At 39.6% G+C, this 14,351-nt stretch overlaps 1 protein-coding gene across 1 annotated transcript in view; it reads right to left on the reverse strand.

The window, feature by feature from the left end:
• Positions 1-14,351, reverse strand: part of CORO1C (coronin 1C) — a 75,545-nt gene that overhangs the window by 21,385 nt on the left and 39,809 nt on the right. The window contains exon 3 of the mRNA XM_021703633.1: positions 5,589-5,711. Within this exon, the coding sequence (XP_021559308.1) occupies positions 5,589-5,711 (123 nt within the window). The remainder of the gene's footprint in view (positions 1-5,588; positions 5,712-14,351) is intronic.

Raw genomic sequence — 14,351 nt, forward strand, 5'->3', positions numbered from 1 at the left:
CTACCAATAGCCTACGCTTGGGAAACTACTGAAAGCATTTTGCTTTAAAAACAAAATGGTATTGGGGCACCTGGCTGGATCCATCAATAAAGTGGGTGGCCCCTGATCTCAGGGTCATGAATCAAGCCCCACAGCGGGCGTGGAGATTACTTAAAAAATCATCATCATCATAATAATAACGTAAAAATTTTAAAAAATGGTGTTGTGTTTGAAACAGATAGGTCTATCATACAGTGTACTTTTACCTTCAGGAGAGCAAAGAGGAAAATGAGGTATTGAGAAGGTAGGGTAGGAAAAATCAACTATTTCTTTAAAATTTCATTTCAACTGCTAAGCTATAAAAGCTTCTTGTAATTGCTCCAGTAACAATAACAAATGATTTGGAGGATATTAAACAATTAAAATATCAGTGCCATACTTAAGGGCTTAAAAAAAAACAAACTAGGAGGAGGATTTATCTCAAAGCATTATTTAATTTACAAAATGTTCACTCTAGCAATACCAATAAAAGGGAATAGAAGATTCTGGAAGGATGGTGGCATCAGTGGCAAGCACAGTTTTGGGATCTTCTCAAGTCTCTCTGTAAAAACACAGAGCAAACAGATAATAAAACAAAAGCCCAGAACTAGGTGATAACCCCCAAATGCAAGTGGGAGGAGGAAAACCACCAATAGCCATATGACCTATGTATTATGGGTCTCTTGTGTGGAAAAATCATGGGGCAGCAATGGGGTGCTTCACAAACCTGAGAGTAACAGTGGAAGCAGTGAAGAGAGTTACAGCCATAAAAAGGGCTATTACTCACAAAGGCCCTATTTTTTAAATGCTAAGGAAGCCAAGCATGAGAGAAGTGAGAAAGAAGCAGTGGAAACTGGGAAGGGTTTTGCCCCCTCCAACAGCAGGCGGGGACAGGGACCAGAAATACAAAGGTCTGAAGGGGCTGGAGCAGTCTAGACCTCAGTCTAGACCCCATACTCTAGAAGTGAACCAGAAAGGGCTCCTTTCTGAGACAGGACCCACAATAAAGAGAAATTCCAAGGACTGGAATCAAATCTGAGAAGGACAGAAATAAGAGGGACAAAGGAATGAGAAAGGCCAAATAAAAGCAGGCCAGGAAATCTCAGAAAGCAAGCCACCACGTTTCTGAACACTACCTGAAAAGGAAAGAAGGGGGAGCTCTGTGAAGTTAGGTTGGCTGTATGAACTGAGCCACCTTTGGAACAACGCATATAAAAATAAGAAAAAAAAGCTAAGGCCCCCCAAATTACTATAAGAAACAAAGAGAACAGGCACAGAGTAGTGCCCTATAGACAACAAAAGAATGCTAAGAAGGTGTGCTCAACTAGAAAAACAATCACTTATTTCAAAACAAAATAAAATCAGAATTTGAAAAACTCAAAAGGTAGCAAAAATTTTTTGAAATTAGAAACAAAAGAAAAATCACTTTATAAGTGAAGACTAACCAAAAAAGAACACATTATCAAAAACATAATAATGCCCCCAAAGAAATAAAAGGTAAAAGGCAGAAAAAAGATTAAAGTTCTAAAGCTAATGTAACAAACACTATGCGTCAACTATACTTCAATCAATTTTTTTTAGGGGAGCCTGGGTGGCTCAGTAGGTTTTGAGTGTCTGCCTCCAGCTCAGGTCATGGTCTCAGGGTCCTGGGATCGAGCCCCACATTGGCCTCCCTGCTCAGCAGGGTGTCTGCTTCTCTCGGTCACTCTCCTTCTCTGCTCTCTCTCTCTCAAATAAATAAAAAGTAACATCTTAAAAAAAATTTTTAATTAAAAAATAAAAATAAATGAACAACAACAAAAAAATAAAAATAAATGAACAAACAACAAAAAAAAAATTGGGAGAGAAACTGACCAATACTGAAGACAGGTAAAGAAGACAAAGCATATGGATTAACAGGAGGAGTCCCTGAAGAAGAAAACCAAAGCAAAAAAATAGAACAAATACTAAGGAATATAACTGAGAAAACATTCCTGGGAGGGAGAAAAAAGTCCTGAAACCCTATACTGAAAGAACATACCACCAGCCTAGGAATTCCAAGTCAGAATAACCAACAATATTCTAGCAAGATTACTGTATTCTAAGGAAAAAAAAAAATCTTATGAACATCTAGGCGAAAAGAACATATGGTTTATAAAGGAGAGAAAACCAAATTATCTGGATTTTTTTTTTTTGACAGCAACACTTTATGCCAAAAGAAAATGGAATAATATATTTAGATACCTGAGGAAAAACTGTGACCAAGGATTTTATATTCAGAAAAACTCACCTTCAAACCTATAAAGGTCACAGATGAGCTACTATCTATATAGAAGGACTTAAAAAGTACTGTTCCCCTGAGCCTTTTCTATTTGATTCCATTCTTTGCAATCTCTCCTCAATGCAGGGCTTGTCCCAGAAGGAAGCACTCTCTGGTTGGGTTCTAGCATACTGGGGTCTAGAATCTACTAGGGAAGGAGCTTTAGAGGATCCAAATGACTAGACAGGGGTGGATGTAAGGACCTACGGAGAGCACTAAATATAGTGACTTACAGAACTAAGAAGGAGAGGCTGTTAAATGTAATGGCTATGTCATCTTGGAATTACAGAGTATATCATTTTTAAAGAGGGAGAACAGAGATACCATAGATTAAAAAGTTGTGGCTTTTTAAAACTATTTTTTTGGTAATCATCAACCAGTACTCATAACAGTATTTTTGCTCTGAGTCTGTCGTATCTATAATATGATAAAGCATGTGAGATCAGGGCTCTCTAATTCACCCTCTGAGTCCTTGAGAACCCGGATTCTCAGTGTGGAAGAAGACAGATAAAGTTGCAAATTCAAGAGCTTAGGTTAAAACTAGATAGTCCAGAATTTGAACAAGGAATATTAAGATGAAGTCACAAGGTATTTTATTCTTAAATATATATGTATATTCTAGCCCCATTTACTGCAAAGTCTTAAAAAAAAAAAAAAAAAAGATCATCAAAGGGGTGCCTGGGTGGCTCAGTCGATTAAGGGTCTGCCTTCAGCAGGTCATGATTCCAGAGTCCTGGGATCAAGTCCCACATCGGGGTCCCTGCTCAGCGGAGAGCCTGCTTCTCCCTCTCCCTCTGCCCCTCCCCCTACTCGTGCTTTCTCTCGCTCTCTCAAATAAATAAAATCTTTAAAAACAAATGATCATCACCATGGTAACAATGAGCATTCCTAGCATCCAAACTGATCTAGAAATTCCATTTTCCATTAAAAGAAGCCAGAGCTTCTGGCAGAAATGGCCGATATGAAGTGTGGGTGAAGAGATGTCCAAGATGAGCCTGGAACACCTTAACATACCAAATAGCAGGGAAGCTACCAAAAACGAGGGTTTGTCAAAAGAACTCAGGAAACTCGAAGCAAGTTCCCATTAACAAAGACTGGATGACCTAAGCTTTGAGATAAGAATTGTAATGAACCAAAACCCATGAAATATGTTCAAATCCATGAGCTCAAAATGAAATGAAAATGGGGGTGGAGGGGTGTGGGTGGGGAGAACCAGTTAACTGGTCATCTTCTGAGAAAGAACCAATTCATTATCTTGAAAACTGGGTAAATAAAAGTTAAGAATCAATCATCTATCCTACTTTCCTATATGAACAGTACTACTGGGCAACCAAATAGTAGGTAAGAGAGGGCATCACCTTACAATTTTTACCAGCTAAAAACTGAAAACAAAATAACAGAATTTCACATTACCATTTTGTGACCCCTAAGGATTTGTGGGATCTGAGCGGTGAGCATCGATAGCTGCACAAATCAAAAAAGAACAAAGACCAGACATCTCGGTATCATGGGCCTCTTGATGTAAGAACATAACACTAGCTATAGTCTTGCTGAAAGGATTGAACCTGAATCTGATCACACTTCAGGATCCAGCTGCCAGTTTGCGGGGAGTTCAGAGGACAGAGGAGCATGCTGAACTGCACCATTAGCGTGCAATCACCAAAAACTAGATGCAGGTCAAAGGTCAGGCTTCTTCATCAGATTCATTGTTAAGGACAAGAAAACAATGGAGGAGGAACCTACAGATTACAAAAGACTTACAAGACATATTAAGTTCTTTAAGCTAGCAAGACTAAGCTATAGTGTCTAGAAATGCATGCTGGGGTGATTAAAACCATGAAGAACAGCAAGGAAGGAAGTATTCGAAGAGTGGGAGTAGTGGTTACTTTAGGAGGGAGGGAGGGGTTATGACAGGGATGCAGCACATGGAAGAGTCTGGGAAGGCTGGCTAAGTTCTGTTTCCTGACCTGGGTGGTGGTTAGAGGGTATTCCCTTCACTGAACTTCCTTCCCTGTTTAGCATGTTTTATAATTTAAAAAAGGGTGTTTTTAGATGACTCAAACCTACTTCTTCAGGAAAAGTTAAGTCTCAGTTTAAGATTTTGGCATCAGTGGACTAAATAATGTTCTTTTCCCTTAGTAAAATGTGTCTGCTGCCATGAAAATGATCAATTTAGCCAGGCACACTAAGCGGAACAATTCCTTTTAACAAAGCAGCGTATTTCATTATAATCTGACTTGGCTGCCAAAATTATGAGATCACAGGAGGAGTTATCCTCAGCCAAAAGTCCATGAGGAAAAATGGGTAAATGTTTAACTGACACAGTCAGGAATTAATTTGTGTTTATGTAAAATAATTTTAATTAATAAAACTTTCCAATGTCTCTAAGTCTGGCTCAGTCCACAGAAAATAAGGAGGGTAGTGTGGGTCTCCAAGCTCTGCACCTGACATGCACAAGACTGCCTGCAACTGACCGAGGGAGCACCTTCACTTCTTTCTGCTCTCAGTGCATTACTCCCCATCTGTACTTACGGTAGTCTTTCAACATATTTTGGGCCAGGATTAAGAATTGATCCAAACTAGTAATTACATTTTAAGGCTAAGAAGAACATAATCAAGAATAAGAAGTATTTAATATACATTAAAAAGTATCCCAAAGCCTGGTTTCACACCTAATCTACTTTTGGAATCTAAATGAGGGAATGTAAAGAACTTAAATATCTTTCATGTTGTTTGTGCAGCTACATAAAAAAGACTTTCTTAAGAGGGTCCGACTAGACAGAACATACCTTCTGACCTTGGCTTGGAAATAAGCACTTTACTTATCGCAAAACTTTACTATTTCCCAATATCTGTTACATATCCCATTTTTTATGTATAACCTTTGGCATTTTCTATGTATAACCTTCCACTATAATATGCCATTCATGCTAGCAGTTTTTTCTCTCCTTTTGAGGGAGGCAGAGGACTTGTGGATCAATGGCATTCACAGAATGCCACAGAGCAGATGTGACAACTGTCAATAAGCACGCACACATGCACACCCGTACAAAAGAAGAAGAAAGACAATACAGTACAAGGTCTCTGATATAAAGGCTTACAAGAGGCTTATCTATAGGTACACTTTCATGTCACTCAATCAGTGTATAATCCAATGGACAATCGAAACTGCTCTGACTTTCTGCTTTTCAAGTCCCTACACACACACTCTTTTTGGGAGCAGTAGGTGGGTCTCACTGGCCTGTGTGCATGCCACACCCTGGGAGCTTACCATAACCGTGCAGTCCTCTGAGCCACTGGCAATGACTTGATCATTATGTGGGCACCAGTCTATGTCAAGCACTGGTCCTGTGTGGCCACATACTGTGGGGTAGGATTTGTCAATCCGACCAGTCTGAAAGAAGAGAGAAACAAATCTCCTGTAAGTAACACCAACACCACAGAGTTTGTGTGTTTTCTCAAACCCATTTTTCTTTTGTTACCTCCACCCCAAACTCTCCAGTGTCTACATATGATGACATTCACATCGGTCAGTGTCAACTAGTAGGAACTGTCAACTTGCATTTCTAGAAATAGCTACTGCCAAGGACACTCCGCCAAATTATAAGGATCCAGATTTCTAGAACCACAAAGGTATTATTTAATCAACTGCATTAATAGACACAGCAAACAAAAATACAAAATCGTTTCACCAAAATACAATCTGTAAATTATAAGTGTGTTTTTACTATTAAAAAAAAAAACCTTGGTATTATTTTATTATTTTATTTTATTATTTTATTTTATTATTATTTTTTTAAAGATTTTATTTATTTATTTGACAGAGAGAGACACAGTGAGAGAGGGAACACAAGCAGGGCGAGTAGAAGAGGGAGAAGCAGGCTTCCTGCAGAGCAGGGAGCCCGATGTGGGGCTCGATCCCAGGACCCTGGGATCATGACCTGAGCCGAAGGCAGACGCTTAACGACTGAGCCACCCAGGCGCCCCAACCTTGGTATTATTTTAAATGTTAAATATAACTTTTAATATAATTAACTAACACCCTTGAATATAACAAATTACCAGTTCTAGAAATGAATGGCATTGTGAGCACACTAAGTTAGGATAATAAAAAGAAATGCTTTAGCTATTGCTCACAGGCTAAAGGACATAACTTTATTTTAATGTCTTAGTCTCTGCACTATCTTCAATCAACAGAAGAGCCAGCCAGATCATCTAATTAACACCAGCTTGGATCTTACCCATTATCTGGTCCACATCTCATTAAGAACACAATTTTCAATATTGGTTAAGTAGCCATCATAATATGCTCATGTTATACATTTGAATCTAACCAGTCAATCTGGCTTATCAAGCCAATTTTGTTAACCAAGACAAATGCTACTGTTAACAACCAGTATATAAAAGCTATTTCCTTTTTTAAACAGGTTAACGCCAGCCAGTCCATGCTGAGGTCCTATATGCTCTAAAAGCAGGCATACAAAAAGGAATCACTGCCAAGCAAAACTGAACCTATTTTTTGTTGTTGTTTTTCTCCTGTTATGGCAAGTCATCACGACACTGAGGCAAGGCTTCTCGGAAATTTCTCAAGATCAAGAAATTCTATGATTTCTCCACTTTGACTCAACCGTGGAAATCTCCAGAGAAGCAGTATGCTACATGCAAAGACCACAGTATCCAGTCAGACAGATTGGGTTCAAATCCAGGCTCTATTGTTTCAACAGCAGACGACCTTAGGCAGGTCATATAATCTCTCTGAGCTTCATCTCATCACCTGTGAAATGAGTGACAAGAATACTTATCTCCCAGGATTACTGTTAGGATTAGATGAAATAAAGTTTTTTGGCAAGCCTAACTTAGTATTCCAATTATCTGTGTAAGTTATGTAAAAAATCTAATTTCAGTTGTACCTCAGAGATATTGCAGGTTCTGGTCCATATCCCTGCAATTAAAGCGAGTCAAATGAAGTTTTTGATTTCCCAGGGCACATAAAAGTTATATTTACACCAGACTGTAACCTATGAAGCATGCGATAGCATTAGGTCTAAAAAAAAAAAAATACAATGTATAGACCTTAATTAAAAAGTACTTTATTGCTAAAGAACGCTAACCACTGCTAACCATCATCAAACCGTATAACAAATAGTTACAAAAAAGTCTGAAGTATTCCAAGAATAACCAAAATGTGACAAAGAGACATGAAGTGAGCAAATGCTATTGGGAAAATGGCATCGATAGACTTGCTCCACACAGGATTGCCACAGACCTTCAGTTTGTAAAAAAACAAAAAAAACAAAAAACACACAGTACGTGAGAAGTGCAGTAAATGAGGTAAGCCCGGATAGTGCTTGGAATATAGTAAATACTAAATAAAAAACCACTGTCACTTATTATTAGTTCTCGCTCTCTCTCTCTCTCTCTCTCTCTATATATATATTAATTTACTCCACCATTAAGAACTACAAATATGTGTCCTTTATGAACTTTCAGGGGCCAGACACTGTGCTGAGTACCAGAGATACAAAAGTAAACAGGGCAGCTCCATCCTGGCTGAACGTGGAGTCCAATTAAACCATCAATTCCAGCGCAGCATGAGACATGCTCCACCAGGACAGGCACGCGTGGCAGGGACACAGAGGGGGACATTCAACCAGGCCTGTGGGGCTCACGGGTTTTCTGCTGAGAAAGAAGAATTCTAAACTGAGGTGTGGAGATGGCCCTGTCCACAGACCTGAAGCCTGGGTTTTTCACATGCTCATTTCCCCTTGCAAATCGGATTCAACCCCGTTTCGATCTCCAGAACTGCATAACCAAAAAAGGAATCCTAGAAGAAAATGCCAACGAACACGTTATATAGCATGTGGGTGTCTGTCATAAGGAGAGGCCCTATGGGTCATTTACAGGCAGCACAGCACAAGGGGCTGGGAACCAGACTGCCTGGGTTGGCAGCGTGGCTCCATCCTTTCCCAGGCTCTGCGGCCCTGGCCAAATGACTTCATCTTCCAACCTCATTTCCTCATCCGTAGAACAAGAATGTTACAACTCCTTCTGTAAGAGCTGATGTGAGGATTAACTGGAGACAATCAAAGTAAAGGACTTGGTACTACTTTCCCAGCACCTGAAGGGCTCAATAAACGTTACCCCAAACTGAACTGCTGGAATCCACTCTATCATATCCCTGATCGTGTCTTTCCTTAAAGAAGCAACTGCTACTAAACACCTTAGCCAGGTGGTTTTCCCTATCCCCCACCCTGCATCCTCACGGAAACCATGTGAGTAACCCAGCCCTGAAGCTACTGCCGGCCACCCCCTGACATTCTACTGCTAAAGCAGGTGGTAACGGAACTCAAAGGGGTCCGTTTTATTACGATATACAGAATACGAAATTTTAACATGAACACTACATTACATCCACCAGCGTGGATTTAATGTAATAAATGTAATAAATGTAATAAAAGACAGCGTGTCTCAGATTAGATTAAAACCAGCTACGAGACATGTTTAAAAAAATAATACAACAACTAAATTAAAAACTAAAAAGGTCACTAAAGGAGGGGAAGGGTATAAAAATATGGACCAGCCAGCTATGCTAGAACAAGCTGACTTTAAGGTGCGATGCATTATTCAAGATTAATGTCACTACGTAATATTTAAACAATTCACTGGGATGCTACAGTCACTATGAACTTTAACTCATCTAACTACATAGATTCAAACTAATTACAGCAAAAGCTGACAGAACCAGGAAGAGAAAATGACAAAGCCATAATCTTAGAAGATGTTAACAATGACTTACTCTCAAGCAAACAGACAAAAATTAGCATGAATATAGAAGACTCTAGCAAGTAACAAGCTTGATCTAATGGACGTATCCGGCCTTGGAGCCAATATTTTAAAATAAACATTTTTTTTTTTTCCAAGCACCCATTAAACTTTACCTCTTTAAAATGACCAGTTAGGATACCACAAAGCAAATCTCACAAAATACCAAGGAATCAATATCCTGTGGCCCATTTTCAGAGCATAATGCAATTCAATTAAAAATTAATAGAAAGGGCGCCTGGGTGGCTCAGTTGGTTAAGCGACTGCCTTCGGCTCAGGTCATGGTCCTGGAGTCCCTGGATCGAGTCCCGCGTCGGGCTCCCTGCTCGGCAGGGAGTCTGCTTCTCCCTCTGACCCTCACCCTCTCATGTGCTCTCTCTCAAATAAATAAATAAAATCTTTAAAAAAAATTAATAGAAAAATATATAAACCCAAAATCCCCAAGGCATCAGAAAAAAATTTTATTTAATTAATTTATTTTTTGACAGAGAGAGAGACAGCGAGAGAGGGAACACAAGCAGGAGGAGTGGGAGAGGGAGAAGCAGGCCTCCAGCCAAGCAGGGAGCCCAACACGGGGCTCAATCCCAGGGCCCCAGGATCATGACCCAAGCCAAAGGCAGACACCCAACAACTTAAGCCACCCAGGCGCCCCTGAAAAAATTTTAAATTTACTAAATTCTTCACACACAAAATTATAATGGCCAATAGAAAAAGGTTAAAACTGATCAATAAACACATGACATTTCACAATTCATGGGACAGAGCTAAAACAGATCTCCTTAATGGAAAATCAGTAGCCTTAAATGCATATATACAAAAAGTCTGAAAATTAAGGAGGTAAGCACGTAATGAGAAGTTAGAACATACACAGAGCACACCCAAAAATGTAAAATTATGAGAAGAAATTAACAAGGAATAAAATAAATAATAAGCCAGACTGACACAATAGGATAGATTAAGAAAAGAGAGCACAAATACCAGGAATTTGAAAAGGGGCATAAAACTTACAAATATGGGGTAAATTTACATGACATGAAAATACTACGAATAACATCTGAAAACATGTTGAAAACACGAGATAGGCAATCTCCTAGGGAAAAAAAAATATTATATCAAAACTTTTTCAATAAATAAAAAACCTGAACAGACCCATAACCATAAAAGAACGAGCAAGAGAAGTCCACATAGTATCCACCTCCCCATCAATCATGTAACACCAAAAGCCACTAGGCCCAGATGGTTTTACTGGAGAGCTTTACAAAACACTCAAGGAAGAGATCATCTCAGACAAAACTTCCCAGAGAACAGAAAAGAGGAGCACCACTGAACTCATTACATAAGGAAATGTACCACCCTGACACAAAGGACGGTGTAAGAAAGAGAAATTGAAGCCCATATGACAAATACTGATGCAAACTCCCCTCAAAACAACAACAACAACAACAACTAAACCAAACTCGGCAGTTGTTCTCAAAAAACATGAGCAAGAGTGGAAAGACAAGTTGCAGACAGAGAAAATATATATGCAACATCCATACCGGACAAAGTCAACAAACAACCTAACAGAATAATGGCAAATAGTACTGAGCACAGAATTCCCAGGGAAGGAAACCTGGACAGCATATAGATGTAAGAAAAGATACTGCTCTCCCTGGTAATCAGGGAGCTACAGATTAAAATAAGGTAACATTTTACACCTATTAAAATTGGCAACAATTTAGAAGTCTAAATACAAGTGTTGCCAAGGATGTCAGGAAAGAGGAACTCAAAAACACCTGTCACAGGAGATTTTCCTGCTACAGTACTTTTTGAGAGCAATCTGGAAACAAGTGGAAGTGAAGATGCCCACCCCGGAGCAATACTACATGGCACTGGGTGGTCTGTGGGAGAGAAAGGTTCCCATGTTTGACACAGAAAGGATATTAAGGACAGCATCGTTGAGAATAGTGAAAAAAAGCAGAAGCAATTTAACTGTCCTTGGTATGGAAATAAATATCACTTATGTAAAAGTTTAACACATATAAAATAATAACCTATAGATAGATACACATGTAATAAAAGTACACATCCCAACTTTGAGGAAATGGATACCTCTGGTGAAGGAGAAGAGGAGGAAAGAGGAATGGAATTTTAGCTACATCTGTTACGCTTTGTTTTTCAAAAACAGGAGATATGAAATGAACAGGGCAAAATAATAACATCTGTTTAATCTTGTGGGTAAGTATGTGAGTGTTCTATTATTTTTCCTATTTTTAAAAAAATAATTAAAATATAATAAAGTTGAGAAACACACCAATGTATTGTTATTCCCCACCACCACCACCACCAATGTACTGTTATTAACTTTACATTAAGAGATCTTTACTCCCAAGGAAAAAATGTTTTTCTATCTGAACTGTTTTATCTCAGAGTCTTTGCATCCTTACGCTCTCCCCAGCAAACCACGTCTGGCATCTTTGATGGCAAAGTATAGTCACTAAACTCTGAATTTCCAAGGACACAAAATAATTTTTTCCAATCTGGGTTAAGAAGAGCTTTTGCTGATAATTGCAGGAAACAAACTGAGGGTTGCTGGAGTGGGGGGTGGGGTGGGAGGGATGGGGTGACTGGGTGATAGACACTGGCGAGGGTATGTGCTCTGGTAAGCGCTGTGAATTGTGCAAGACTGTTGAATCTCAGATCTGTACCTCTGAAACAAATAATGCAATATATGTTAAGGAAAAAAAAAGAAGAAGAAGAAGGTAGCGGGAGGGGAAGAATGAAGCGGGGGAAATCGGAGGGGTAGATGAACCATGAGAGACGATGGACTCTGAAAAACAAACTGAGGGTTCTAGAGGGGAGGGGGGTGGGAGAATGGGTTAGCCTGGTGGTGGGTATTGAGGAGGGCACGTTCTGCATGGAGCACTGGGTGTTATGCACAAACAATGAATCATGGAACACTTCATCTAAAACTAATGATGTAATGTATGGGGATTAACATAAGAATTAAAAAAATAAATAAAAAATGAAAAAAAAAAAAGAAGAGCTTTTGCTGAGATATACAAAAATTTTGAGGGCAATTTGGAAGTACTAATACAAGTTGTTCTTAATTCTACTGAGAAGTTTACTAAATAACTTCCTTTTTAAGGTATTATACATATTGGCATAAAGATATTGGTCAGTATTGTTCAGTCAAGTCAGACATTTAAGAATAGGAGTAAGCTTAGCTGCCGTTCTCAGCTTCGTGCTGACAAGTCCATAGCATCAAAGCACTAAAGAACCTAATGTTTTCATAGGAACTTGAATGTCATTTAAAGAGCAACTGCCACCAATTGCCCATTTTCCTATCAAAAACAAGTAATAGTAAAAACAGCTAACACTTGGGGTGCCTGGGTGGCACAGTTGGGTAAGGGTCCGACTCTTCGTTTCAGCTCAGGTCATGATCTCAGTGTCGTGAGATCAAGCCCTGAGTCAGGCTCCATGCTCAGTGTGGAGTCTGCTTGTCCCTCTCCCTCGGCTCCAACCTCCCCACTCCCTGCTGCGTGTGTGCTCTCTCTCTAAAATAAATAAGCAAATAAATTAATTTTTTTAAAAAAGTAGCTAACACTTTCAAAAATTATATTTCATGCTAGGAACTGTATGAAGACCTTTTAGATCTTCAATGTCACAAAGTTGCTTTATGACATAGCAACTTTATTATCCCCATCCTCTAAATAAAGAAATGGAGTGAAAAAGCAGAGATCTAAAACATCACTGACCATCCAGCCATACTAGATTTCCATAGGGAAAGGAAATTCCCACTAGGCCACGGGTTGTGAAAAAGGCATGAAAGTAATGTTAAAATTATTGGCAGCTGGTCATCAGAAACAGAGTTAATAAAAAATGTATCCTGCCAACAGCTGTTTCCTCTGGTTGTAACATCATCACAAATCCTTACAACAAATAAAACAGGGAAAGTAGCATCATGTTGCAGCAGAACAAAAAGGGAATCGACTAAATGTCTGATAGTGATAGAGGAACAAAAAGGGGAGAAGTGCGAGAAGAACTGGCATTTTAAATGCGCACTGACTGTTTTACATACAGGATGCTCACCACACACAATCCAGGGTCAGCTATCTGGATTTCAAGGGCTTATACCCCTGAATATCTTCTTACCCATAACAAAATCAATCAAAAGAGAAGCATAACGTATTTTACCCAATGAGTATACGTTATTAAAAGGGCAGAGCTGGGCAATTATAAACTGCTGAGCGTGCGAGTACATGGAAACTGGAGGAAACCATACAATACTGGCCTTATATGGTAAAGATGTGGATGCATCGTTTCTGAGAAACATTTTGCACGAGGATCTAATGAAAATGCATTTCTCGTTCACACCCATGACACATCCTCATTCATCATGCAGTGAATAGGCCGAGGAATCCATGTCTAATTGCTGGCTTGTGAAGGACCACTCAGAAGAGACATCCACTGCGAGTCACGGTGACACCACAGCTCACCTGCACCTCTAAGCAGCAAATGTAAGTGAATGCTGAGGCTGGAAAAAAGAGTTACAAGAATTTAATGCCAGCCTTTTTTTTTTTTTTTTAACTAAATGGTGACTTAAGTACTACCAATCAGTTTTCCAAGGCTTACACATAGAGTAATTTCACTTACTAACTAATCAGGTCACTGTCTCATTAAGGATGTGTCACACCTCAGCTTCATCATCTAGAATATCACTCCTTTTCTAGCATGGAACTGAAGGTTTAGCTGAGAACAGTCTGCCACCACTTAAGACTCCCTGCTTTAAATAATGTTTAAAGACTTATCAATTACTCACTAGTCCCTGCCCCTTGTCACAAGAAAGCTCTTATTGTATCTCTCTAGCTAAAACTCCAAGTGCTGGGGATGGCCAGCAAGTCAACTCAAGTAGCAAAATGACCAAGGTTACCAACAGCACCAGCCCCGTGCCTCGTTCATAAACTTGTGGCGTATCAGTGAAATAGGTCAGGGCACCAGCTTAGGGACTGTCCTTATCTAAAAGATCCAGCGGTCTGCCCAGGGCCCAGCACCATGAGCCCCAGGGAAAATTCAGCCTCCAAAGCGTGTGCACGGCTGGCACAGGGGAGGGGGCGACAGCAGTTCCCATGTGGCTGGCCCGAGCGGAGGCTGACGGCTTTGCCATGTTCCAGCCAGCAACCCTCATGGTGGCAGAAAACCACCTAGACACTAGCACTATCATTTACTTTGG

This window comes from Neomonachus schauinslandi, chromosome 14, assembly GCF_002201575.2.
Source record: "Neomonachus schauinslandi chromosome 14, ASM220157v2, whole genome shotgun sequence".
NCBI lineage: Eukaryota > Metazoa > Chordata > Mammalia > Carnivora > Phocidae > Neomonachus > Neomonachus schauinslandi.